The sequence below is a fragment of the Gobio gobio genome (genome assembly GCF_949357685.1).
Source record: "Gobio gobio genome assembly, chromosome: 8".
NCBI classification, from domain to species: Eukaryota; Metazoa; Chordata; class Actinopteri; order Cypriniformes; family Gobionidae; genus Gobio; species Gobio gobio.
The window spans coordinates 53,302,344-53,330,057 of record NC_137114.1 but is presented as its reverse complement, the minus strand read 5'-3'; the positions used below and the strand labels follow the sequence as shown (position 1 = coordinate 53,330,057).

General features: G+C 42.4%; 1 protein-coding gene across 1 annotated transcript in view; it reads right to left on the bottom strand.

The window, feature by feature from the left end:
• The window catches only part of clcn2b (chloride channel, voltage-sensitive 2b), a 106,497-nt gene that overhangs the window by 41,584 nt on the left and 37,199 nt on the right, over nt 1-27,714 (bottom strand). The window contains exons 3-11 of the mRNA XM_079822874.1: nt 17,146-17,277; nt 15,443-15,571; nt 15,232-15,365; nt 15,025-15,102; nt 10,782-10,860; nt 9,494-9,619; nt 8,802-8,886; nt 4,251-4,352; nt 3,834-3,918 (exon numbers count right to left, since the gene is read on the bottom strand). Of these exons, the coding sequence (XP_079679000.1) occupies nt 3,834-3,918; nt 4,251-4,352; nt 8,802-8,886; nt 9,494-9,619; nt 10,782-10,860; nt 15,025-15,102; nt 15,232-15,365; nt 15,443-15,571; nt 17,146-17,277 (950 nt within the window). The remainder of the gene's footprint in view (nt 1-3,833; nt 3,919-4,250; nt 4,353-8,801; nt 8,887-9,493; nt 9,620-10,781; nt 10,861-15,024; nt 15,103-15,231; nt 15,366-15,442; nt 15,572-17,145; nt 17,278-27,714) is intronic.

Genomic DNA, 27,714 nt, shown 5'->3' with positions numbered 1-27,714 from the left:
CCCTACCCTACTCTACACTACCCTACCCTACCCTACCCTACCCTACCCAACTCTACACTACCCTACCCTACCCAACTCTACACTACCCTACCCTACCCTACCCTACTCAACACTACCCTACCCTACCCTACCCTACCCTACCCTACTCTACACTACCCTACCCTACCCTACTCTACACTACCCTACCCTACCCTACACTACCCTACCCTACTCTACTCTACCCTACCCTACCCTACTCTACACTACCCTACTCTACACTACCCTACCCTACCCTACTCTACACTACCCTACTCTACTCTACTCTACCCTACCCTACCCTACCCTACTCTACACTACCCTACTCTACACTACCCTACCCTACCCTACTCTACCCTACTCTACACTACCCTACCCTACCCTACTCTACACTACCCTACCCTACCCTACTCTACACTACCCTACCCTACTCTACTCTACCCTACCCTACCCTACTCTACACTACACTACCCTACTCTACACTACCCTACCCTACCCTACTCTACACTACCCTACCCGACCCTACTCTACACTACCCTACCCTACTCTACTCTACCCTACCCTACCCTACTCTACACTACCCTACTCTACACTACCCTACCCTACCCTACCCTACTCTACTCTACCCTACCCTACTCTACCCTACCCTACCCTACTCTACACTACCCTACTCTACACTACCCTACCCTACTCTACCCTACCCTACCCTACCCTACCCTACCCTACACTAACCTACCCTACACTACCCTACCCTACTCTACCCTACCCTACTCTACACTACTCTACACTACTCTACCCTACCCTACCCTACCCTACTCTACACTACCCTACCCTACCCTACTCTACCCTACCCTACTCTACCCTACCCTACCCTACTCTACACTACCCTACACTACCCTACCCTACCCTACACTACCCTACCCTACCCTACCCTACTCTACCCTACCCTACCCTACTATACTCTACTCTACCCTACCCTACTCAACTCTACTCTACCTTACTCTACTCTACCCTACTCTACTCTACTCTACTCTACACTACTCTACTCTACCCTACCCTACCCTACTCTACACTACACTACCCTACCCTACTCTACCCTACCCTACTCTACCCTACCCTACTCTACACTACTCTACACTACTCTACTCTACCCTACCCTACTCTACACTACCCTACCCTACCCTACTCTACCCTACCCTACTCTACCCTACCCTACCCTACTCTACACTACCCTACCCTACCCTACCCTACTCTACACTACCCTACCCTACTCTACACTACCCTACCCTACCCTACCCTACTCTACTCTACCCTACCCTACTCAACTCTACTCTACCCTACCTTACTCTACTCTACTCTACCCTACTCTACTCTACCCTACCCTACTCAACTCTACTCTACCCTACTCTACTCTACCCTACCCTACTCAACTCTACTCTACCCTACTCTACTCTACCCTACCCTACCCTACCCTACTCTACTTTACCCTACCCTACTCTACTCTACCCTACCTTACCCTACCCTACTCAACCCTACACTACCCTACCCTACCCTACTCTACTCTACCCTACCCTACCCTACTCTACTCTACCCTACCCTACCCTACCCTACTTTACCCTACCTTACCCTACCCTACCCTACTTTACCCTACCTTACCCTACCCTACCCTACTCAACTCAACTCAACTCTACTCTACCCTACCCTACCCTACTCTACCCTACCCTACCCTACTCTACTCTACTCTACTCTACCCTACCTTACCCTACCTTACTCTACTCTATTCTACTCTACCCTACCCTACTCTACCCTACTCTACCCTACCCTACTCTACTCCACCCTACCCTACTCTACTCTACGCTACTCTAATCCACCCTACCCTACTCCACACTCCCCTAATCAACCCTACCCTACTCCACTCCATGCTACTCTAATCCACCCTACCCTACTCCACACTCCTCTAATCCACCCTACCCTACTCCACTCCACGCTACTCTATGCTACTCTAATCCACCCTAGCGTACTCCCCTCCATGCTGCCTACTCTACTCTAATCCACCCTAACCTACTCCACTCCACGCTACACTAATCTAATCAACCCTACCCTACTCCACTCCACACTATGCTACTCTAATCAACCCTACCCTACTCCACTCCACACTACACTACTCTAATCAACCCTACCCTACTCCACTCCATTCCACACTACGCTACTCTAATCCACCCTACCCTACTCCACTCCACTCCACACTATGCTACTCTAATCAACCCTACCCTACTCCACTCCACTCCACACTACGCTACTCTAATCCACCCTACCCTACTCCACTCCACTCCACACTATGCTACTCTAATCAACCCTACCCTACTCCACTCCACACTACGCTACTCTAATCAACCCTACCCTACTCCACTCCACATTATGCTACTCTAATCAACCCTACCCTACTCCACTCCATTCCACACTACGCTACTCTAATCAACCCTACCCTACTCCACTCCACATTATGCTACTCTAATCAACCCTACCCTACTCCACTCCATTCCACACTACGCTACTCTAATCAACCCTACCCTACCCTACCCTACTCCACTCCATTCCACACTACGCTACTCTAATCCACCCTACCCCACTCCACTCCACTCCACTCCACATTATGCTACTCTAATCAACCCTACCCTACTCCACTCCACATTATGCTACTCTAATCAACCCTACCCTACTCCACTCCATTCCACACTACGCTACTCTAATCAACCCTACCCTACCCTACCCTACCCTACCCTACTCCACTCCATTCCACACTACGCTACTCTAATCCACCCTACCCTACTCCACTCCACTCCACTCCACTCCACATTATGCTACTCTAATCAACCCTACCCTACTCCACTCCACATTATGCTACTCTAATCAACCCTACCCTACTCCACTCCACTCCACATTATGCTACTCTAATCAACCCTACCCTACTCCACTCCACATTATGCTACTCTAATCAACCCTACCCTACTCCACTCCACATTATGCTACTCTAATCAACCCTACCCTACTCCACTCCACTCCACATTATGCTACTCTAATCAACCCTACCCTACTCCACTCCACTCCACATTATGCTACTCTACACTACCCTACCCTACTCCACTCCACATTATGCTACTCTACACTACCCTACCCTACTCCACTCCACATTATGCTACTCTACACTACCCTACCCTACTCCACTCCACATTATGCTACTCTACACTACCCTACCCTACTCCACTCCATTCCACTCTACGCTACTCTAATCCACCCTATTCCACTCCACTCCACCCCACCCCAAGATCAAATGTTGTATCTGTTAACATTAGTTAATGCACTGTGAACTAAAATGAACATGAACGTTTAACTAGCATAAACAAAGATTGATAAATTCTGTAAGAATATATTGTTTATTGTTAGTTAATGCAATGTTCACAAATGAAACCTTATTGTAAAGTGTTACCATACTATAAAACAAGACAAAAATACTGATGAGAAATGAATTATGTGTTGTACAAGAGTGCAGTCATACGCCACTAATGGTGGATTTTATTGCCACATTGTGTATTTTATACGTGTATTTTGTGTGTGTGTGTGTGTGTGAGAGTTGATGCCTTACTCTGTATTTTATACGGGTGTGTGTGTTGTTAAGAATGATTAATGAACGCATCATGTTTCTCTCAACTGTCTCATTAGGATTATTAACTGGATGGATTTAACAGCCTGGGGAACAAACCCATTTTGTGTGGTGTGTGTGTTTGTGTAGTGTGTGTGTGTGTGTGTGTGTGTGTTACCTGTCCGGCCATGAACTGCCCAAAGCCCGGAGGGAAAGTAAGCGTTGAAATCAGTAAAGTGACCAGGGCAGGATACAACAGACGCCTGCACACGAAACACACACATAAACACTTCTGATATGAATAGACCTTCACTGTTCCAAAATTAATATAATTGTAATATAATAATTGTCTATCAGAAAGCTTTAGGGGTTTTAGAAGGGCCCATATTAAGCTATTTTTAAAGGCTCATAATGTTGTTTTTGCCTCTCCTACAGCAGGTTTACCTTCTTCCAAGATCAAAATACACTTTAATTTTCTCATAATATTTTAACTACACTATCAGGATTATAAAAAAAGCATCCCAAGATGTATATGTTGTGACATTTTTAGACATTTGGCCCTCACAATCACAGAGAAGCAAGTAAACGCACTCACTTCTTCATGAGGAACTTGTTAATAGTTTTCTGTTTTCGCATAAACTGAACAATTAGCCTGTTCAGATACACAAATAAGGCACCGCCAAACCCGCTGGCGATTCTGCAGAGAGAGAGAGAGTGAGTTATGAGTGACATCATGCATATTCATTATTAATGGCATAAACATGCTCATGAATAAATGATTCATAATACAGCTCATTGTGTTGCTTTCATCAAACATCTGTTGGGTACAAAGTGTCTAAAATGGATGGTACATGAACAATCAGCAGGAGGCATTTCTTCACGCTTTGTAATATTACTCACTGTTTACATGAACAATTATTTATCATAAGTAACTAGGATTAATAAGTGCTGCAGAAGTGTTGTTCAATGTTGGTTCATGTTAACTAATGCTAACAAATGAAAACTTATAGTAAATTGTCACCAAACGATTTATGTTCGGTACTGAGCATCATAAGCAAAGATAGCAAACAATCACACAGGCATAAATAACCAAAGGACTTCAGGTAGACTTAGTGTAGTGAAAAAATGTATATTTCTGGTATAACTGACGAGAAACTTAGACTTAAAATGAGACTTTTACATCAAAAACACTTATTTAGAAGCTCATTTTTAGCCCTCTCTTTCAAACACTCAGTTTTGATGGGCGTGTCTCATTTAAGAGTTGGAAGTAAACGCCCACTGCTGTGATTGGCTAACACTTTTGCATATTAAAATAAAGATTTTCAACACCACCATCATTACCAGTGTTGGTGGTAACGCATTACAAGTAACTTGAGTTACGCAATTAGATTACTTTTTCAAGTAACTAGTAAAGTAACAAGTTACTTTTTCAAAAAAGTAACGCAAGGTACTTTTTCACATTTATTTGACTGACAGCTCTCCTGTCCCCATGTTGAGAAAAATTTTGAGCAAGTGCAGAGGCGTTGAGTAAACACATTATTGTAGGTGTAGACTAAATGTGAGGATTTATTCATCTCACTTGCACAAAAAAGATTCAGTACTTCTCAAACGCAAAATCAGAGTACTTTGCAAACCTCCAATAATTAAATGTTTTAAAAAAACAAATATTTTTATGCATTTAATCTCACTTGTGACTTTATTGACCAATGTCTTGCTGCTGATCTTCGATGATTCAATTAAAACATGACCAAAAATATGTTAATATTGGTGAAGTAAGTTGCTGCATCCCAATTCGCCTACTTATACTACGACCTAAAAGTATGTACTCTATTTGTGAAGAAAAAGTACATACTTTTGAGTGTGTAGCAGAAGAGTATGCACGCTCTACTTCGTCATCTATAACAGACTCTGTTGCTTAGTTACGTGCATCCCGTCACCGTTTAAACTGCCCTGTCAATCATCATCACAGTTCAAATCCTCCACATTCAGTTTAATTTCCTACCGTATCGGAGAGAAATGTAGTCGCACGTTGATCTGCCATTTGTGGGTCTTTAATGCAGAGACTCTCCTCATGTGTTTGCAAAGTTAATGGCCAAACGTATCATTACAAAAGTTCTCAATGCTGCTGCAGGTGAAATATAATGTGGATAACATTGAATAAATATGGTTTCGTCAGGTTAAATACTGATAATTGCTCACTTAAACCCCTTTATCTAACTCTCTCTACTTAACCATCGGACTCGCATAACCGTCATGTTTGTAGTTTTTTAACACTTTTTATCCGCGTTTGTAGTTCTAATCGAATCCTCGTCCATCTCGCAATGGGTTGTGGGCAATATCAGCCGTTAGAGTGCGCATCGATCCGCACTTCGAATTCTGACCATCCGGGTCTCTTTGGAATACTCTTTTCAACATACTACGATTTGGGACATACTAATTATTTTTTCGAATACTATTTAGTACGTATAGTATGCGAATTGGGACGCAGCGCCAGCGAGTGTTTCTCCTACGTCCTATTCTTCCTTTATCCAGAATGGCAGCACAGCTGAAAGGTTTGGTTTGAGCGGCGCCCTCTACTGTACATGCGTCAACTTGCATTTTTACCTCAGACTGAGGCTTATTATTTCAACTTTGGTGAGAAAGGGTCTATACATTTGCACAAAAAAAGAACTTTTGGGTTATAAAAAAACAAAACAAGCCCAGCCCAGGTCAGAAAAAGTAACAACGCATTACTTTTCTTAAAAAGTACCGCAATCAGTTACTTTTTAAGGGAGTAACTTTCCTTACCATTATAGTTTCCGCAATAATAATTGACAAGATAACGCACAGTGTTTTGTGTAAACAAATTATGAATGAATGTACCATCGTTTGTCACACAGCCATTCTTATAAGCCATTCACACACTGCCCAGCCAAAAAAAAAAGCCGTTCGGACGTGCTTTGGGATGTGCTGGAGGAGACTTTACAGAGTGCTGGACTCTTGCATTGGCAATACAAGAGCTGGACCAAAATCTGATGCACCTCAAGATGGAAATAACATCACAACATTTATATTTCTTTATAACATTTAAATATATATATTATATTTAATATATATTGAGTCCAGCAATCTGTAAAGTCTCCTGCAGCACATCCCAAAGACTTTCACTGAATTTAAGGTCCACTTCATGTGTGAATATTCTCTCACAATCTGAGCCTGATGAATCTTGACATGGTTGTTTAAGAAATGAAAAGCTACACACTCCATCAATTAGGGTTAGAAGAACGGCTGCCAAACATATGGCATGCCAGAAACATAATAATCACTGCAATAATGATCCAATCATAGACTCATTTGCCAATTTAAATCTAAATTACTTTTCTTTTAGAAAAGTGCCTCTTTTGGCCGGGCAGTGTAGTTCATTCTGTTTGATAAATGTCAATTAAAATTAAACGTGTTATTACATCTTACTGATGACAAAACAGAAGATGTCGCTCACTGAAGCTTTTATTGAAGATTACAGCAAATGGCTTCGATCAAAACAACATTAACAAAAGCAGCATTCTCTACATGCTTTCTTCCATATCCCATAATCCAATGCATTAAAGGATTAGTTCACTTTAAAAAAAAATGTCCTGATGATTTCCTCACCCCCATCTCATCCAAGATGTTCATGTCTTTCTTTCTTCAGTGGAAAAGAAATTAAGTTTTTTGAGGAAAACATTCCAGGATTTTTCTCTACATAATGGACGTCAATGGGAACCAACGGTTGAAGGTCCAAATCAATGCAGTTTCAGAGACTATAAACATTTATAAACTTTTTAACCTAAATTGCTCATCTCATGCAGAAATTACGTAATCACATAAGAAAGGTCACGCTAGCCGTAGGCGGAAGTACCGCCCCAAGAGAATGTGCAAGGACTAATACAAACAACCTTTACCAAAAAAACACTCCATCTCCAACTCCAAAATCGTCCGACATCGTTGTTTTACCTTCTTTTGCTAAAGGATGTTTGTATTAGTCTTCGCACGAGCACTTCGTAAACAGGGGGGCGGTACTTCGGCCTATGTCTAGCGTGACCTTTCCGACGTGATTACGCAATCACTGGTGCAAGATGAGGAAATTAGGTTAAAAAGTATATACTTTTTTTTTTTTTTTTTTTGAAAATGTCAGATGGTTTGTCTAGATCTGGGATCGTGCAGAGCCTCTGAAGCCCTTCCTTTGAAACTGCATTGATTTGGACCTTCAACCATTGGTTGCCATTGACGTCCATTATGTGGAGGAAAATCCTGGAATGTTTTCAATAAAAAAAAAAAAAATAGCAACAATTCACAGTCTGACTGCGGCGCTACAGTATCAATACTGTATAAATACTCTAATATAAGAACATCAAGCGGTCTTTATCAGACAAATTAATAGTGACACATGGAAAAAACACTGTGACTTGTGACTAAGCGAACAAACGAAGTGTCGTACTGACACGATCTGACTGGAGCTTCTTAAAAATAAAGTTCACCCACGCTAGGATCAATGCAAAGGCTGTTTTTTCCACAACGTGGCACTTCAGAACATCTTGTAATCCATGGTTTTGTTGCTGGAGTAATCCTGTGTTTGCGTCGCTCTCGTATTTACTAATACATGACATGTGCGAATCGGTGGGCGGGGCTAAAGAGGCAAAGATGTAGATCAGGGGTCGCTAAACTCGGTCCTGGAGGCCCTAGTAAGACACTGATTACCTGCTTCAGGTGTGTTTAATTGGGGTTGGAGCTAAACTCTACAGGACCGAGTTTGGAGACCCCTAATGTAGATGACGTAGTGGGCGTCGACCTTCTTCTGCAGAGGCGGTCTTTCGTTGCACTATGATGTAATAATGTGACGAAATCCGAAACGAGTCATTTTCTGAGTGTGGTTTCAATAAAAGCTGTTCGTGGACTAACAAGTACGTTTGAGTTCTGAAACTTACAGGATGTTTTTATAGTACAGTGACCCCTTACATGTCAAAATTTCTCAGTTCATGATCACTTTCACTTTTTATCCGCTAAATTAGTTTGCCTGGTAAAATGTGTCGTTTTAAGGACAGATACACAAGTTAATTTTGCATTGTTAAGAGTTGGTACTCGACAAATGTAAAGAAACAAGAACAACAAAAAAAGTGGCAGAACTGACCCAATCACAGCAAAGGCTGGAAGCTCCTGGAGATCGAAGGGGAAGTCCAGCCTGAACCGTGTCTTAAAGAGAGCCGTGATCGTCTCTGAGAGAGAGAGAGAGAGAGAGAGAGAGAGAGAGAGAGAGAGAGAGAGAGATGACACTCAACATATACATCACATGTGCTTTATAACATATTAAAGTGCCCCTATTATGCTTCTTAGGACATGACCTTTCATGCAGTGTGTAATCTGAATGTGATTCTGAACTGAAACGAGTCTTCAGTAATTCAGTCTCACTTCCTGCTGAACCTGTGTAACTAATTTGCATAAAGTCAGCTCATTGGCTGAACAGGGTCTCTTTGCCCCGCCCTCAAACACGGTAGTTGTATCTGAGACTGGAAGAGTTTGGTTGGTGTTGTTCATGTGGAGCAGACGCAGATTGATGAGATCGATACTGTAAAACCCACACCATCATTACTGTTCATATCACTGTGTGTCAAGAGCTGAGATTCAGATATGATAATGAGCGTTTGGTTTCTGACCAATCACAACAGACTGGGCCATCTGACCAATCAGAGCAGAGCAGCTCTCAGAAAGGCGGGGTTTAGAGACTGAATCTTTAATCGAACCATTTCAGACACTCAAAACAAAACTAGCAACCTTTAAAATAGCATAACAGGGGCAGTTTAAAACACACAAACACACACACACCTTCATCTCTGTTCCACACGGCCAGAACTCTGAAGATAAAGGCACTAAACGTAGCAGCAAAGAATCCACGCCAGTAGTTTCGTACGGCGAAAAACGTGGAGGTGACCTCAATGCTGAATAACACACCTGAAACACACACACACACACACACACACACACATAGAGTTATTGTCTTGACAAATTAACAGTAAATACTCAAAAGTAACATTGTACAACATAATACATATAATTAATATGCCATTTTGGGGGATTATTTAGTCTTAATTTGAATGTTTTTACTTTGTGGACACCAGGTTTGTGTGCCATTTAGAGATGAATCAAACAAACAGGATGTGGAATTCTAATTTGAGTGTATTTAAGTGGAGTTAAAATGCATTTGAAAAGAAATGTACAGTATATACACATTAAAACATTTTCCAGAATTAGTGCTGTCAAATCGATTAATCACAACCTGCTGAAAGAGCCACAGACACAGGGAAAACCGTCTCCATGAGAGGCTGGACATGGTCTCAGCAATGCTGAGGTAGGTGAGACGGGTCAAAGGAACATCACATGATGGAGGACCCAAGGTTTCCCAGCAGAACATTGCCCAAAGCATCACTGCCTCCGCCAGCTCGCCTTCTTCCCATAGTGCACCTGGTGTGCACCTTGTCAAACTCGCTCAAATCCTTACACTTGCCCATTTTTCCTGCTTCTAACACATCAACTCTGAGGACAAAATGTTCACTTGCTGCCTAATATAGCCCACCCACTAACAGGTGATGAAGAGATCATCAGTGTTACTCACTTCACCGGTCATAATGTTATGCCTGATCAGTGTATATTATGCAAACATACATTTTTATTTTGGATGTGATTAATCGATTTGACAGCACTATCCAGAATACTTTAATTTCCTACTAAATTGTCTTCAAAACTGAGTCAAAGAACATGAGGCAGACCGTATATGATTACATTAGTACACATATATAGACATATCTTCTGATATACATGTTTATTTTTAGTACATTTTTCTGGTTAAAACTCTGTATCATCAACAGATTTCAATGAAAATGTTCACTATCTGCAACATTTTGTGGTGTTGCATGGCAAAATTAAAGGGGTCATGGCATGAGAAATCAAATTTGGCTTGATCTTTGGCCAGTTTTGACAGTGTGGAACTCAATTTAGAGAAATATGGAAAATTATTAATTTCTGAGCTTTGCATAAACATGGTGGGTACATTCACACAAGGTCTTGTTCTTGTTCAGTTTTGACATATTTTATCCCAAATCCCCAGAGTTTTCACCTCCAATAGGAGCAGCAAAGCAGCATCCGACCCCGACGGCACAGGCCGCTGCAAGCATCTCAATGTTTCTGGACTCATTCTGTTCAACACACACACACACACACACACACACACACACAACAGAACATTTAATATACGACAACAGACTACTTGACCTTTTTGTTCAACACACACACAACCCAAAAACAGACGTACATGCACACCAGCACAATCCAGGACTGTTCAATACACCACCAACACAAACACAATAAAAACATACAATTTATACAACATCACACTATACAGAGACACACACAGACACACACCATCTATCACACTATACAGATACACACACCTGTATTTGGTAAATCTATTCAGAGATGATATCGCTGTTAGTTTTATCCTCACAAAAGGAAAACTTCATCAAGAGAAATGCAAAAATACACACATTTTAGATTGATTTCGACACACTCTCACACTCACTCTCACACACTCTCACACTCACTCTCACACACACTTTCACACACTCTCACACACACTCTCACACTCACACTCACACTCACACTCACACTCACACTCACACTCACACACTCTCACACTCACTCTCACACTCACTCTCACACTCACTCTCACACTCACTCTCACACTCACTCTCACACTCACTCTCACACTCACTCTCACACTCACTCTCACACACACTTTCACACACTCTCACACACACTCTCACACTCACTCTCACACACACACACACACACACACACACTCTCACACACACACACACACACACACACACACACACACACACACACACACACACACACACACTCTCTCACACACACACACACACACACACACACACACACACACACTCACACTCACACTCACACTCACACTCACACTCACACTCACACTCACACTCACACTCACACTCACACTCACACTCTCACACACACACTCTCACACACACACTCTCACACACTGTCACACACTGTCACACACTCTCACACACTGTCACACACTGTCACACACTGTCACACACTGTCACACACTGTCACACACTGTCACACACTCTCACACACTCTCACACACTCTCACACACTCTCACACACTCTCACACACTCTCACACACTGTCACACACTGTCACACACTGTCACACACTGTCACACACTCTCACACACTGTCACACACTGTCACACACTCTCACACACTGTCACACACTGTCACACACTCTCACACACTCTCACACACTCTCACACACACACTCTCACACACTCTCACACACTCTCACACACTCTCACACACTCTCACACACTCTCACACACTCTCAAACACTCTCAAACACTCTCACACACTCTCACACACTCTCACACACTCTCACACACTCTCACACTCTCACACACTCTCACACACTCTCACACACTCTCACACACTCTCACACACTCTCACACACTCTCACACACTCTCACACACTCGCTCTCTCTTCCCAGGAATAAATATGAAGGGTTTGACAAAGTTCCCCAATGTACAATACTGCATATAAATTAAATGTTTTTGGTTAAAAAAAAAATACAAAAAAAATACAAAAGAACAACATCTGCTGTTCAACATCTGTTCAAAATCTTCCAATTACAAACTGGAATATCAAAACCTAAACCTTGGTTTTTAAATGTACCCAAACTTTACAAGTAGCAGCAGTTACACATGATGATGATTAAAAAGAGAGGATATTTTGGTTAAACACTGAAACACACACACACACACACTTTTCTCTTAAGCCCACTTATAGTGACTACGTTTACATGTTCACTAATAAAGTGATTACTTCCAATAATCAGAGTAAGGACTTTATCACAGTAAGATGTTAACCTGACACAAGCAAACCTCTTCACTCCCGTTTACATGCAATTTTCATTATTCTGAAAATATTCGCTAAGAATTGTGGTTCTTTTTACTGGCATTATTCACATACGCACAAATAACACAGTCGTGTGTCACTGGCCAATGTTTAAATCCGCTTGCGTCAAATGCAAAACACATTTCTATGGACGTATAGAGTTATTTTTTTAAGGGTGACATGCCTAAAAACCTCTTTATTTCAATGTTTTCCAATATATCAATACACTTTATTACATTCATGTCGCGCAACATAGTCAACATGAGCTCTGTTTCTTCAGCACCACAAAAATCAATGCCTGTTAATGAATTTGTGTTTATGAATTTGCACATAAAAACGTCATCTGTGTTCGTCACTAGCACATGCACACAGTGGAACAGATGACATTAATGTGTTTATGTGTCTGTTTATGGCAATTACAATTAGCATACGCCACATATTTTACTTTGATTATGAGGTTAATCGCATACATTTGATCTATTTTGTTTGCATGAGGTGCAGTTTAATCGCTTTGTTGCCTACATTTCATTATAATTGCATTATGAGGGTGCATGTAAATGTAGTCATTGCTAGTCAAAGTAGTTGCAATGAAGTTCTTATTTAGATTTAATTACTGTATTACGATTAGAAACACTATAATGCAATTCTTTTATTTATTCAACCTGGTGGGTACATCCATACTTTTTGTCCAATTGTACTTTAAATATACCTTCATGTAATTTACAGCTGTAATCAATTTCTGTAATTGCATCTATAATTACACTTTTAAACCCTTCCCTTACCCCACCCAAAACTCGCCAAGTGTCAAATTCAAGTAAAAATTGGCGTTGGCAAGTGTATGAAATGTGTCAATCGCCAGCTGGCTGGTAATATTTGTATGAATTCTAACAATGCGATGTTGTGAGAACATGAACGTAAACAGTTGACGGGCCAGCACTGCATCGTCACAAAAGTTTAAGCCTTGTTCATTTAAATATTCAAGCGCAAGACAACGTAAAAGGAACTCGATTTGTTACGCAAAGATGTGTGCGCAAACATCCGAAGAGCGTGTCTCAGACAGCGCGCAAATACTGAATTCCGCTCTCTTTCACATCTTCTTGCGCTTGAACGGACAAAATAATATGCCAAAAATGCAGTGAGTATCCTAAACATAGTCGGTTATGAAATGAACTTAAACAGAAGAGAAAGAAAATGCACGTGTACCAGTATAAGTGTATTGGATCCATGTATTAGGCCTTAAAGCTGCACTATGTAACTTTTCTGTCCGCTAGAGGTCTCCTGTTCAAAACACAGGCGTAGTTTGAGGACGCCACATTTGAGCCAGAATCCTGGGACGTGTGGTCTTCCCCTCACAGCCGATGGGAAAGAATCGGGACAGGACGCGGGCAGAAATCATGATCATGGATGGGACTTTTCTTTTCATGGGTCTGGCGGTTGAACTTTTAGCATAGCTTAGCATAGATCATTGAATCTCATTAGACCGTTAGCATCGCGCTCAAAAATGACAGAAGACTTTCTGTCGGTCTTAGTACACAATGTAACTACATAAGAGTCAAGTTTTAAATAGGAAAAATATTGAAAGTCGTTTTTTGAGTGAGATGCTAACGGTCTAATCAGATTCAATGATCTATGCTAAGCTATGCTAAAAGTGCTACCGCTAGACCGGAGATCGGCTGAATGGATTCCAAAACGATAAAACTCAACTGTTTTAACTCTAGAGGAGAAGGAAAATGAAGTGGAGTGTTTCTTTAAAGTGACAGAAGCCTAATATTTCTACTGTTTTTAATGTTAATCGAATAAAGTACAAAGAAAAAAAAATCCCTCACTGCTCTTGACTGAATAACTTTTGTAACTTTAATAAGGATTAATCTATGTTTAATTTATACAGTGAAGACTTATTTTGTTATTTTGACTTACTTTATTCAGTATCTCTATCTGATAAACTACTGTTACTTGTCTTTAACCATTTACATTTATATTAGTTTATATTAGTTTGTTTCACTGATATCTAAAATATCGGTGTAATAACTGCCTGTTTTTGCAAAAAACGGTAAAAAATATTTATGGCTGGCAAATTTTCTTTATTCGGCCATTGGCAGGAGTGGCAAAACGTTAGTTTTAGGCCCTGCTTACCCGTATCCCACCTCAATAGCAGCACAAGTGTTCTGCAACACAACATCAGCTCAATAAATACATTGTACCGAACATTTTTTTTGTTTTTTTGACGTGCATAGTAGCTAAAGACACCTAACGAAAAAAGTGGGACCAATACTTTGGTACAAAATATGACCCAAGATCTTCACCCGTTCATGTGTACTGCGTTTAGTACTATTAGAGGAGTTGGAGGCTATGAAACTTTGTAAAATTACCTCATAAATTCCACCAAAGAAAGACATGACTTTGCAGAGAAGAGCCGCACACAGACTGGCAATGTGCACAAACGGACCCTACAGGATAGAAAACACACACACATAAGACTCGTGATGAATCTAAAGCAAAGCAGCAACACTGAGGGCAGGTCACTTAGATCTGGCGCTCAAAACACATTCTCTGTATCTGAATCTGTGTATATTCACCTCCTTGCCCAGAGGTAAACCACTGCCCAGCGCGCAGGTCAGCCCAACCACTTTGGCCACGAACGTTTTCAACGTGAGATACTCCTTCAGCACCACTCCTCTGAGAATCGTCTTCATTTCAGGAATACCAGACCCTGATTGAGAGACAAACGCTGAATTATGAAAAACAACAGAAACCTCTTATGAGTGTGTGAATGTTAGTGTGTCTCACCGGCGGCCTGAGGTGCCACTATGTGTGTGAAGCCTGCAGAGAAACTAATGAGGACCACAGGATAAGTGACCCAAGCCAAATACTGCAGGATCACGTTACTGTCCAAACCACCGTACATCCACTTCTGTGCTGTAGAAAGCAGAACACACAAGTAAAGCTTACACGCAAGTACTATACACTTTTAATTAGAGAAATGACAAAGCATCTACAAAAGGTCATTTAGTCTTGTTTTCCATTAAAAAGGTCTAAACATTCTAAAATCAAGATACATTTACTTGAGAAGCAAAACAACGTAAGATATCACGTCTTGTTTTTCGGAAAAAAAGTCATTAAAATGAATAGCAATTAAGAGGCCAAGCACTACAAAGGCAAACTGATGAGCAAACATGGAACTGAGCAAAAATCAGTTAAAGGCATTTGGAGATGATTTTCAACACAATGGTTGAAAACCCATAAACATAATCACTTTTAAATGTAACATCATTTCTTTTTACTTTTGACCAATAGGTGGCGCTGACACCAAATTGGTCAGGTGTGGTCAGTGTTGGGTGGCAATTACACGCACCAAATTTGGTGTCAATATGTCAAATATTTCCAGAGATACAGCCTCAGATGCAGTTTGGCGTTATGCCATCAAATTAGTTGATGGAGTAAATGAAAACGGTTTTGTCAATTGACATGAAATCCATAACTTTTTGCCAGAATAGTCAGAGTCAGATCAGAGTCGAAACTGGTGAAAATCAGACCAACGGTCTAAGAGAAGCTAGAAAAGGTAGGATTTCAAATATTTCAAATATTTCAAAATGGCTGACAGGAAGTTTGGCCAATTACAGCATAATTGGTATTGATGATTGACCAGTCTCATGACAACAGGCTAAACTAATCAAAAGCTATTCAAATTTCATTATAACTTTTGACCACACTGCCTCAAAACGTTTTGAGTACCTTCAGGACATTGTGTCGAAGACACATACCGAGTTGCATAACGGTACGTCAATGCATTTGTAAAAAATATAGCATTTCTCTACAAAAATGAAAGATGCACAAAATGGCCGACATTGGAAAATGTGGTATCGTTCGACTCGGCATGGCGCATTGAGACTACAGAGATTTGAGTCTTTTTGGCCAAACTGTTCAGAATTTATAAGTAAAAATAGTCATTTTTCACATCTCCTCAAGTCAAGGAATCAGAGGAAAAATAATTTTGTTTCTTACAGTTCAAAAGTTATTAGCATAAAAATGAGTGCAACTTTGGCCAGTTGGTGGCGCTAGAGGGATTGAGTTAGAGACTCCAAATTTGCTGTGGTGAATGTTCAGACTGTCCTCTATCTGTGTGCCAAATTTTACCATATGGCTCTATGGGCTGCCATAGACTCAAGAGCGGAAGAAGAATAACACTAGCAATTGCAATTAAAACATATTTATTTAGGGTCAAAGTAAGTATTAAGGTATAAAATGTTTGAGTTTTGCCTTAGAAATGTAAAGGTACTCAAATACATTACAAATTTGCTGGTGTAACTAAATCATTTTAAGTTGCTGTTTATAAAACCATCTGTCTTGGTTCTTTAAAGAACATCCAAAGCAAAATACTGACCTAAACAACCTCTAAAAGAGTTATATAGCAACTCAAACAAAAAACAAAACAGATACAGCCAAAAAAATCATATGATAATCTTCACACACACACACACACACACACTCACCTTGTAATAGGAGGGCGATGCAGAAATCCATAACAAAGCTGACCAGCGCCATGACGAGTCCCAGCAAGATGAGGAAGATCCAGTCCTCGCCGACCCGTAACATGAAGAACCGCTGACAGTGCACTGCACAGACTCCACAGAAAGACACTACATTACCCACAATGCATCAATGCACACTTGGCACAAAAACAGACTGCACTACTTACAAAGGTCAAGTGCACACCTGGAAAACTCCAGAAACAAACTGCACTACCCACAATTCCCAAAGCAAAGCAATGTGTCAGCAACTATGATTCCATCTCAGTTTGGGATATCGCATACAAAAGCGATGGATGGAAACGTGTAATTAAGGCAATTAAGGCGGATACATTTGTGCATAAACTACGATGGAAATACCTTTGATGCACAACAAACTCACGTGACTTTGCCTCAGCAGTGGATGTGATTGGATAACTGGACTAACCAGCGGACCAATGGCATCGCAGCATCTCAAATGATGGTTTGGTGGCTGTGAAACGCCGGAGACAAAGTCTGATTTGGATTAATTCCTCCAGAAGCGTCTCACATGATTGTTTTCCCAAACACTGAACGCAAGAGAACATGACATTGTGTTTCGTCTGACGCTCTGGGACGACACTAGTTCATGATGGAGGGAAAGAGAGCACAATTGCAGCGACTTACAGTTTATTACTGATATTTTGTGCCAATCTCCCAGGAAGTGGTGATTTTGTTCTCTTGAACACATGGGATGGAAACGCTGCTTTCTTCACAAATGGTTTATGTGATATTCCAATTTTGCACATGTGAGTTAAATTCACAACTTTGGATGGAAACATAGCTAATGACACTAATGACCTATAATTTACAAACACACACACACACACACACACACCCACAACAGAATACGTGCACAATGAAAAAATACTATTACATTTAAGACCACAACAAAAAGCAACTTTATACACCACAGAATAAAAACAATGAAAGGTCTAATGCTGCGTTCACACCAAACGCGAATAGAGCGTCAAAATCGCGTCTAGTTTCACGCGCGAACATTTTGAATGCATTCGCGCGTCCGCGCGTAGAAATCGAGCGCTGGAAGCGAAATTGACGTTCAAGGCACTCCAGGAGAAATATGTCATAAAACACCACTCTGCCTCTTTTCATTTTCATTAAACATATATATTAAACATTAATAGCCACACAATTGTGGTCCAGGCAACTCCTACATTATCTTCACTACATGTATATTTAAATATCCTTAAAAAATAAAGTTATGACACTTCTCTTTGCCCTCAGTCAAAACAATTTGGCAGACAACAAAGTATAGATTCATGACACCAAAGATCGCCCGTTAGATCTACACAAGATGCACCACTACAGGACATCAGAGCCAGCGGCAGACGGCAGAAGGACTAGCCGAGGAAAGGCTGCTCTCGCTGGGGTTAATGAGCGCTGAGTGCCCGGTGATTAGGGCTGAACGATATATCGTTATCGAATCGATATGTAGATATGAACTTTCAAGATATTACTATCGAAAAAAGCAATGATATAGACGATATAGATTTCCCCTCTCCGCGCTCGCTCTGCACACAACTCTGGCAGTCACAACAAACATCATTTTACGAGTGCCCTTGAATGCACCGCTAAAGCCAGCGCGCACACACTACAGGGGCGCGGGAACTATATTGTGAGAGGGGGGGCAGCGTTTCTATGGTGACGCATCATTGCTTGTCACGTGACACATCGCAGCAGCAACAGCGCTGAATGAATGATGATCTGCTTTTATGTCATTTTTTCCTTTTTTATTCAGAATATTCACAAATGTGTTAGCTATGGCACGAAATATCTAATATTCCGATGTCAAATACATGCAAGTGGAAGTATATTGTTGTTTAAACACCTTTATAACGATTGCGTTAGTTGAGCTGTATGCGCGATGGGCGCCGCCGTGTTAGTTTGTGCCGCAGACGCAGTTCAGAGAATCGGATCTGTTGGATTTACAACCTCTATGTTTACAACACGTGAATTTATCCACTTCTCCCGAAATACTTAAAAGTAAGTGGCTGGTGAACTGGGAATAGAATAGAGTAAACATTGAAGTTACTTACACAATGTGTATCTGATATGAATAAAACATGTCGAATTATAATGGAAAGGATTATTATGACCTCTTCCATAGACATCAGTGTGTATTTTACAAACTCTAAATGTATTGTTTTTTTAGTACTTATGTGAATTTATATGTTTGAAACCTACAATAAACAGTATGTGGTTGAAACACTGAAAAGTTGTGATATATGACAGCTCTGAGCGCGCCTGTCTCTGGCTAAATTCAACATTTGATCATGTGATGCACTTGATCATCCGCTCCAGGGCCAGTCTAGACTGATCACACCTGTGTGATCGCACGTGCGAAAGGCTTAAAAACAATACATTTTCTGACACAATTTTTTGAAATGTAGGCTTAAATCAAACACATTTTAATTCAGATTCTGGTTTTCACCGAACACGTAGTCATATCGTATTGTATCGATATCGAGATATCTGGCATGAAAATCGAGATATGAAATTTTGTCCATATCGTTCAGCCCTACCGGTGATTGCCTGGATCGCACAACTCCAAAAACACAAGATTAATTTTTTGTAAATATGCGCTCTCTTTATAAATAAACCACAGATTTGAGCTTTAAACAACCACATTCTCACCTGAAAAAGTCTTAAAACTACATTTTGTGACACAATAGTACTATTTTTAATTTATGCAGGGTTTCTCATCACGTCACTTTACCACGTGACAGCAGCAAGCAGGCTCCTGATTGGTTAACGCGGCGCGAATTGACGCCAAAGTTCAAATTTTTCAACTCGGGCGTCAGACGCGAATTCACTTCAAATGCGTGAATGCACAAAAGCACCACTCACGTGTAACACGCAAGACGCTCAATTTGCGTCCAATTCGCGAACTGGACACGCGAATGAGGCGGATTCGCGTCCTTCGCGCCGCGCGAAACGCACCTTTCCATTGACTTAACATTGAAATCACTCGCACCAGACGCTCTATTCGCGTTTGGTGTGAACGCAGCATAACTCCTCAAAAAATGCTCTAAGCACATAATTAATCATCTTTAATCTACTAAGAGAAACAACTTTCCCTAGATGGCGTCTCATTACGGTAACTCTGTTTACACCTGGTGTTAAGATGCGTTTGGTGGATCAGATCACAAGTAGACGAGAGCGACACATTCCCGTTTACACCTGGTGTTTAATCCTCTATTTTGTCCACGTTCAACCACTTCTGTCCTGATTTCTTCCAGGGGAGAGTCTATGAACTCGACTGGAGACGACGGAGAAACACAGAGAGTGTGTGTTAGAAATCAGGAATGGAGAGAGAACATTGTGTTTGGTACGTTTCTCATCTTCAAACCAAACTTGGGTCTCCAGTCAAAGTTTAAATCCCGTCTAGCTAGCGCGCGTCCCGTAATGATCACGTGTTAGGTCAGCAGAGAGAAGTGGGTGTTTTAGAGGCTGTTCCTGTGCATTTGACCACATGAGCGTCTACACTACGAAAGCAATCCGGTCCAATGTGTTTCAACTCTGGAAGTGGTCGAAAGTGGACAAGCTCAGAGCGCTTTTTTAACGCCCACTTGTGATCCAATCAGCCAAAACACAAACATGGGCTTGATGTTACCCTTCTACCAGTGTTTACACTCTTTGCTCTTTTCAACTCCAAAACATCCAATCAAGACAATGACTTGTACAACTCAAACAAGCACACATTGTTAATGCACTGTTAGATGGCTGAAGTCAGGTGGTAAGTTCATATTCGGGACTAGATCTAGTACAATTTGAGCTATAAAACAATATATTTCCCTACTTAAGTTGGTGGTTCCCTCTGCTCCTCTTTAGGGGTCACACTTGGCTCCTTCACGGTCAATAATTTTACGATGCGACGACAATAGTTTTTGTGCGCAAAAAAAAAATCAAAATAACACCTTTATCCAACTTGTTATTGTCTTCCGTGTGTCTCCACGACGCATGCGTGAGAATATGACGCAGATCCGGCGTTCGGGAATCCATGAAATACACACTTAAGCCCCATTTTGAGAACTACACCGAGACCTAAAGCACGATCAATGTAGAATCCAACAGCTTAGACACGCGCGTCTTCCTCTGCTTGTAAACAAATCTCTTCTGGGTCATGTGTCCGAACGCCGGATCTGCATCATATTCTCGCGCATGCGTCGTGGAGACACACACGGAAGACAAGAACAAGTTGGATAAAGGTGTTATTTTGATTTTTTTTTGCGCACAAAAACTATTGTCGTCACATCGTAAAATGATTGTAGAGTCACTGTGGTGAGATGGACTTTGTAACGACGTTTTTAGTGCCTTTTATGGGTCTTGTGAGTGTAAATGTACTGAATGCCAATGGAGGCCTATCTGAAGCCTTTCTCAGCATCAGCTTTACACTAAAATATCTTCATTTGTGTCTGAAGATGAACGGAGGTCTGACGGGTGTCCAACCACATGAGGGTGAGGAATTAATGACAGAATTTTCATTTTTGGGTGAACTAACCCTTTAATGTAGTACACCACACACACACTATACCCAGAATGCAGCAGATTATAAAATATTATACAGCATTATAAAAGCATTTCGCCCAACAGCTAAAGGGTTGTGCAAACTGCATAATTCTCATTATGAATCTCATTAAATGAATATATTTTATGCAAATAAAGTCGAATATACAACTTTACTTTAACTCTGCACTTCATATACAGAGCTGGGCTAAAATATAGTTAACAATGAAATAATAAAATCAAGTAGGTGTGTACGTTCTTGAGTGCAACCTGCAGGAACGCAGTCCATTAAACTCAATAACAGTCATTTTGGAAGCATTAATTCTTTATTCTTCTCATAAACAACAGGTCTGGAAAAGCATCTCACCCTCTGCCTCCATAACACAAACACACGGATGCTGTTAGTATCCACGGCAACCTCGATAAGAGCCAATGATGACTCACCAAATAATGGAGCGAGAGGCAGCGAATCTGAACATGTACGAGACAGGTGGCGTAGGAGTGACAATGTGGACGTGTCTTCAAAAACACACATTATACTCTTAACATCGTGTCTAAAGGCGACGTTTCCAGACGTCTCGGATTTGCTTTGATATGCAGACTCCAACTTTAGACAAAAACGAGGCATGAAAGAGTGACACACACACACACACCCACACACACACACACACACACACACACTGAGGCCTGTGTGAGAAGCAGAACTTCTAAATGTCTTGTTTATGCAGATGTAATGAGGGTGAAGAGGTTTTATGTAAGAGTGTGTGTGTCACTGCTGGCTTCTGCTTTATAACACCACTCAATCAAAACAAAGTCATTTGCTCGCATTTCTCTCGCTCTTCTTCGTTTAACCCCTCGCTTTCTGCTCTGAAATCACCTTCTGTTAGCCCATCCACATTCACTTCTTACAGAACATGTACCATTGCATTATAACAACAACACAGAAATGCAAAAACATCGGGAAAATTATTGAACAAATAAAAGTTTTTGGAGCACTACTCTTTCCCCCCTATTAAAGGGGCTATATGTAAGATTTTTCATGTATTAAAGAGCTCATGAACTGCATTGTTTTATAATGTTTACTGAGGTGCACTTATAATGTTAATATGATTTTTACATCAAAATGGTTATAATTTAGAAATAAAAGGCATTTTTCCGACCCTGATTTTAGTCTCTGATTTGAATGCTCTGTTTGAAGGGGCGTGTCTGCTGTGAGACTTCAGTGTAAACGCCCACTGCTGTGATTGGCCGCTGTGAGACTTCAGTGTAAACGCCCACTGCTGTGATTGGCTGCTGTGAGGCTTCAGTGTAAACACCCACTGCTATGATTGGCCGCTGTGAGACTTCAGTGTAAACGCCCACTGCTGTGATTGGCTGCTGTGAGACTTCAGTGTAAACGCCCACTGCTATGATTGACAGCTGTGAGACTTCAGTGTAAACGCCCACTGCTGTGATTGGCTGCTGTGAGATTTCAGTGTAAACGGCCACTGCTGTGATTGACAACTGTGAGGCTTCAGTGTAAACGCCCACTGCTGTGATTGGCTGCTGTGAGGCTTCAGTGTAAACACCCACTGCTATGATTGGCTGCTGTGAGACTTCAGTGTAAACGCCCACTGCTGTGATTGACAGCTGTGAGACTTCAGTGTAAACGCCCACTGCTATGATTGACAGCTGTGAGACTTCAGTGTAAACGCCCACTGCTGTGATTGACAGCTGTGAAACTTCAGTGTAAACGCCCACTGCTGTGATTGGCTGCTGTGAGACTTCAGTGTAAACGCCCACTGCTGTGATTGACAGCTGTGAGACTTCAGTGTAAACGCCCACTGCTGTGATTGGCCGCTGTGAGACTTCAGTGTAAACGCCCACTGCTGTGATTGACAGCTGTGAGACTTCAGTGTAAACGCCCACTGCTGTGATTGGCTGCTGTGAGACTTCAGTGTAAACACCCACTGCTGTGATTGACAGCTGTGAGACTTCAGTGTAAACACCCACTGCTGTGATTGGCTGCTGTGAGACTTCAGTGTAAACGCCCACTGCTGTCATTGGCTGCTGTGAGACTTCAGTGTAAATGCCCACTGCTGTGATTGGCCGCTGTGAGACTTCAGTGTAAACGCCCACTGCTGTGATTGACAGCTGTGACACTTCAGTGTAAACACCCACTGATGTGATTGGCTGCTGTGAGACTTCAGTGTAAACGCCCACTGTTGTGATTGACAGCTGTGAGACTTCAGTGTAAACGCCCACTGCTGTGATTGACAGCTGTGAGACTTCAGTGTAAACGCCCACTGCTGTGATTGACAGCTGTGAGACTTCAGTGTAAACGCCCACTGCTGTGATTGGCTGCTGTGAGACTTCAGTGTAAACGCCTACTGCTGTGATTGACAGCTGTGAGACTTCAGTGTAAACGCCCACTGCTGTGATTGACAGCTGTGAGACTTCAGTGTAAACGCCCACTGCTGTGATTGACAGCTGTGAGACTTCAGTGTAAACGCCCACTGCTGTGATTGACAGCTGTGAGACTTCAGTGTAAACACCCACTGCTGTGATTGGCTGCTGTGAGACTTCAGTGTAAACGCCCACTGCTGTCATTGGCTGCTGTGAGACTTCAGTGTAAATGCCCACTGCTGTGATTGGCCGCTGTGAGACTTCAGTGTAAACGCCCACTGCTGTGATTGACAGCTGTGACACTTCAGTGTAAACACCCACTGATGTGATTGGCTGCTGTGAGACTTCAGTGTAAACGCCCACTGTTGTGATTGACAGCTGTGAGACTTCAGTGTAAACGCCCACTGCTGTGATTGACAGCTGTGAGACTTCAGTGTAAACGCCCACTGCTGTGATTGACAGCTGTGAGACTTCAGTGTAAACGCCCACTGCTGTGATTGGCTGCTGTGAGACTTCAGTGTAAACGCCTACTGCTGTGATTGACAGCTGTGAGACTTCAGTGTAAACGCCCACTGCTGTGATTGACAGCTGTGAGACTTCAGTGTAAACGCCCACTGCTGTGATTGGCTGCTGTGAGACTTCAGTGTAAACGCCCACTGCTGTGATTGGCTGCTGTGAGACTTCAGTGTAAACGCCCACTGCTGTGATTGGCTGCTGTGAGACTTCAGTGTAAACGCCCACTGCTGTGATTGGCTGCTGTGAGACTTCAGTGTAAACACCCACTGCTGTGAGACTTCAGTGTAAACACCCACTGCTGTGATTGGCCGCTGTGAGACTTCAGTGTAAACACCCACTGCTGTGATTGGCTGCTGTGAGACTTCAGTGTAAACGGCCACTGCTGTGATTGACAGCTGTGAGACTTCAGTGTAAACGCCCACTGATGTGATTGGCTGCTGTAAGACTTCACTGTAAACGCCCACTGCTGTGATTGGCCGCTGTGAGACTTCACTGTAAACGCCCACTGCTGTGATTGGCTGCTGTGATGACTAAGCTGAGACACTCACATTGGTGAAAATAAATCAGCTCACTTCTAGCATTAGGATCCTTTGGAAGGGAATGTTATTTTTAGTCCGTTCGTCTCTCCTCGTCATCTCACTAACACTCCAGTGGGCGGAGCCAAAGTTAATATGATGAATTAGGCGTTGATCTTCTTTATAGAGGCGGTCTTTCACCGATCTAGGAGTCGTTCTATGGGCTTGGTTACAATAAAAGCTGTTTTTGGTTTTTTAGTTTTCAGTTCTGAAACTCACAGGATATTCTTGTATTATGATGATCTCTTATATGTCAAAAGCTCAAGGAACAATTCTCAGTTCATGACCCCTTTAAATCGCTTTTTGGATTGCCAATGTGTGAACAGCTAACGAAACTTAAAAAACTAAACCTTCCTTGACTTCCTAGGTTGTCTTTGTGTGAGGAACGGACATGTGAAATGAATGAAAGCTTCTACAATGTTCAGGAGGATAGAGCCGAAAGACCCAATCTGTTCTGTAAAGTCAATGTGTCAAATAAAGAAAAGGGATTCATTCAAACTAGAGTCTCAAAACAAACTATCATAAGAGTGTGATATTAATGAGCTCATCTGTTGACCTGATGCTGTGAATCTCAGACCTATGCTCAGATGCTTTCTGAACTGCTGTTTTCTCACCGCTGACATTTTCTTATTGAGAGGAAAGCGCACGGCACATATTTACATATCCATCTTACCGTCGCTACGGGTGTGTGTGTGTGTGTGTGTGTGTGTGTGTGATTTACACTGTAATCGTCAGGTTGTGTTTACACTCAAGCACACCGAGTACAATAATCAGTTCATCAGTGGATCAAAGAGATGCTGACGCGGGTTTATTGATGAGTATTTAGTTTGTATTAAGTACACACGTTAATAGTCATGAGTTAATGAAAAACAAATTAATATTTTTTTGTTTAAATTGTATTTTTACCAGAAAAAAAGTCCGGACGAGATGATTCCAGGGCATATGGAAACCCTGAGAAACAAACCACAGACAGTTTGAGGAGGAGTGTGTTTGTGGAGGAGAAACCAGAGAAATGACCAGAGAGAATGAGCCAAAACATGCGAGCGAGAGAGAGAGAGAGAGAGTGTGTGTGTGTGTGTGTGTGAGTGAGTGAGAGTGTGTTTGAGAGTTGGCAAAAGGCACATTTTAGAGATTAGAGAACAGATCAGCTTGTTATTAACAAACACACACACAAACTCATGCCAAAATCTATTTGCAGATCTACAGAAAGTACAGCATGATGAAAAACACACACATTCTGTCTCATGAATACATTAAACAAGATCAGTCTATTCTCACTAATAAAGCAGTCTAATGTCGGTCATATGAGGTTTGACACATAGGAATTCAAATATACACACACACGCACAAACAGACAAAAACAGACACTCACTCACTCGCTCGCTCACTCGCTTTCACGCTCACTCTCGCGCTCACTCTCGCGCTCGCTCACGCGCTCGCGCTCACTCTCGCGCTCACTCTCGCGCTCGCTCACGCGCTCGCGCTCACTCTCGCGCTCGCTCTCGCGCTCGCTCACGCTCTCGCGCTCGCTCACGCGCTCGCGCTCACTCTCGCGCTCACTCTCGCGCTCACTCTCGAGCTCACTCTCGAGCTCACTCTCGCGCTCACTCTCGCGCTCACTCTCGCGCTCACTCTCGCGCTCACTCTCGAGCTCACTCTCGAGCTCACTCTCGAGCTCACTCGCGCTCACTCTCGCGCTCACTCTCGCGCTCACTCTCGCGCTCACTCTCGAGCTCACTCTCGAGCTCACTCTCGCGCTCGCTCACGCGCTCACTCTCGCGCTCACTCTCGCGCTCACTCTCGAGCTCACTCTCGAGCTCACTCTCGAGCTCACTCGCGCTCACTCTCGCGCTCACTCTCGCGCTCACTCTCGCGCTCACTCTCGCGCTCACTCTCGAGCTCACTCTCGCGCTCACTCTCGCGCTCACTCTCGAGCTCACTCTCGCGCTCGCTCACGCTCGCTCTCACTCTCGCGCTCGCTCGCTCTCACAATCTCAGTCTCACACGCTCAGTCACACGCTCAGTCTCACGCTCAGTCTCACGCTCAGTCTCACGCTCAGTCTCACGCTCAGTCTCACGCTCAGTCTCACGCTCAGTCTCACGCTCAGTCTCACGCTCAGTCTCACGCTCAGTCTCACGCTCAGTCTCACGCTCAGTCTCACGCTCAGTCTCACGCTCAGTCTCACGCTCAGTCTCACGCTCAGTCTCACGCTCAGTCTCTCACACTCTCACACACTCTCACACACTCTCACACACTCTCACAAACACACACACACACACAGACACTCACACACACAGACACTCTCACACACACAAACACATACACTCTCTCATGCGCACACACATACATACACATACATACACACACACTCTCTCTCACACACACACACACACACACACACTCTCTCACACACACACAAACATACACACTCTCTCATGCGCACACACATACACATACATACACACACACTCTCTCTCTCACACACACACACACTCTCACACACACACACAA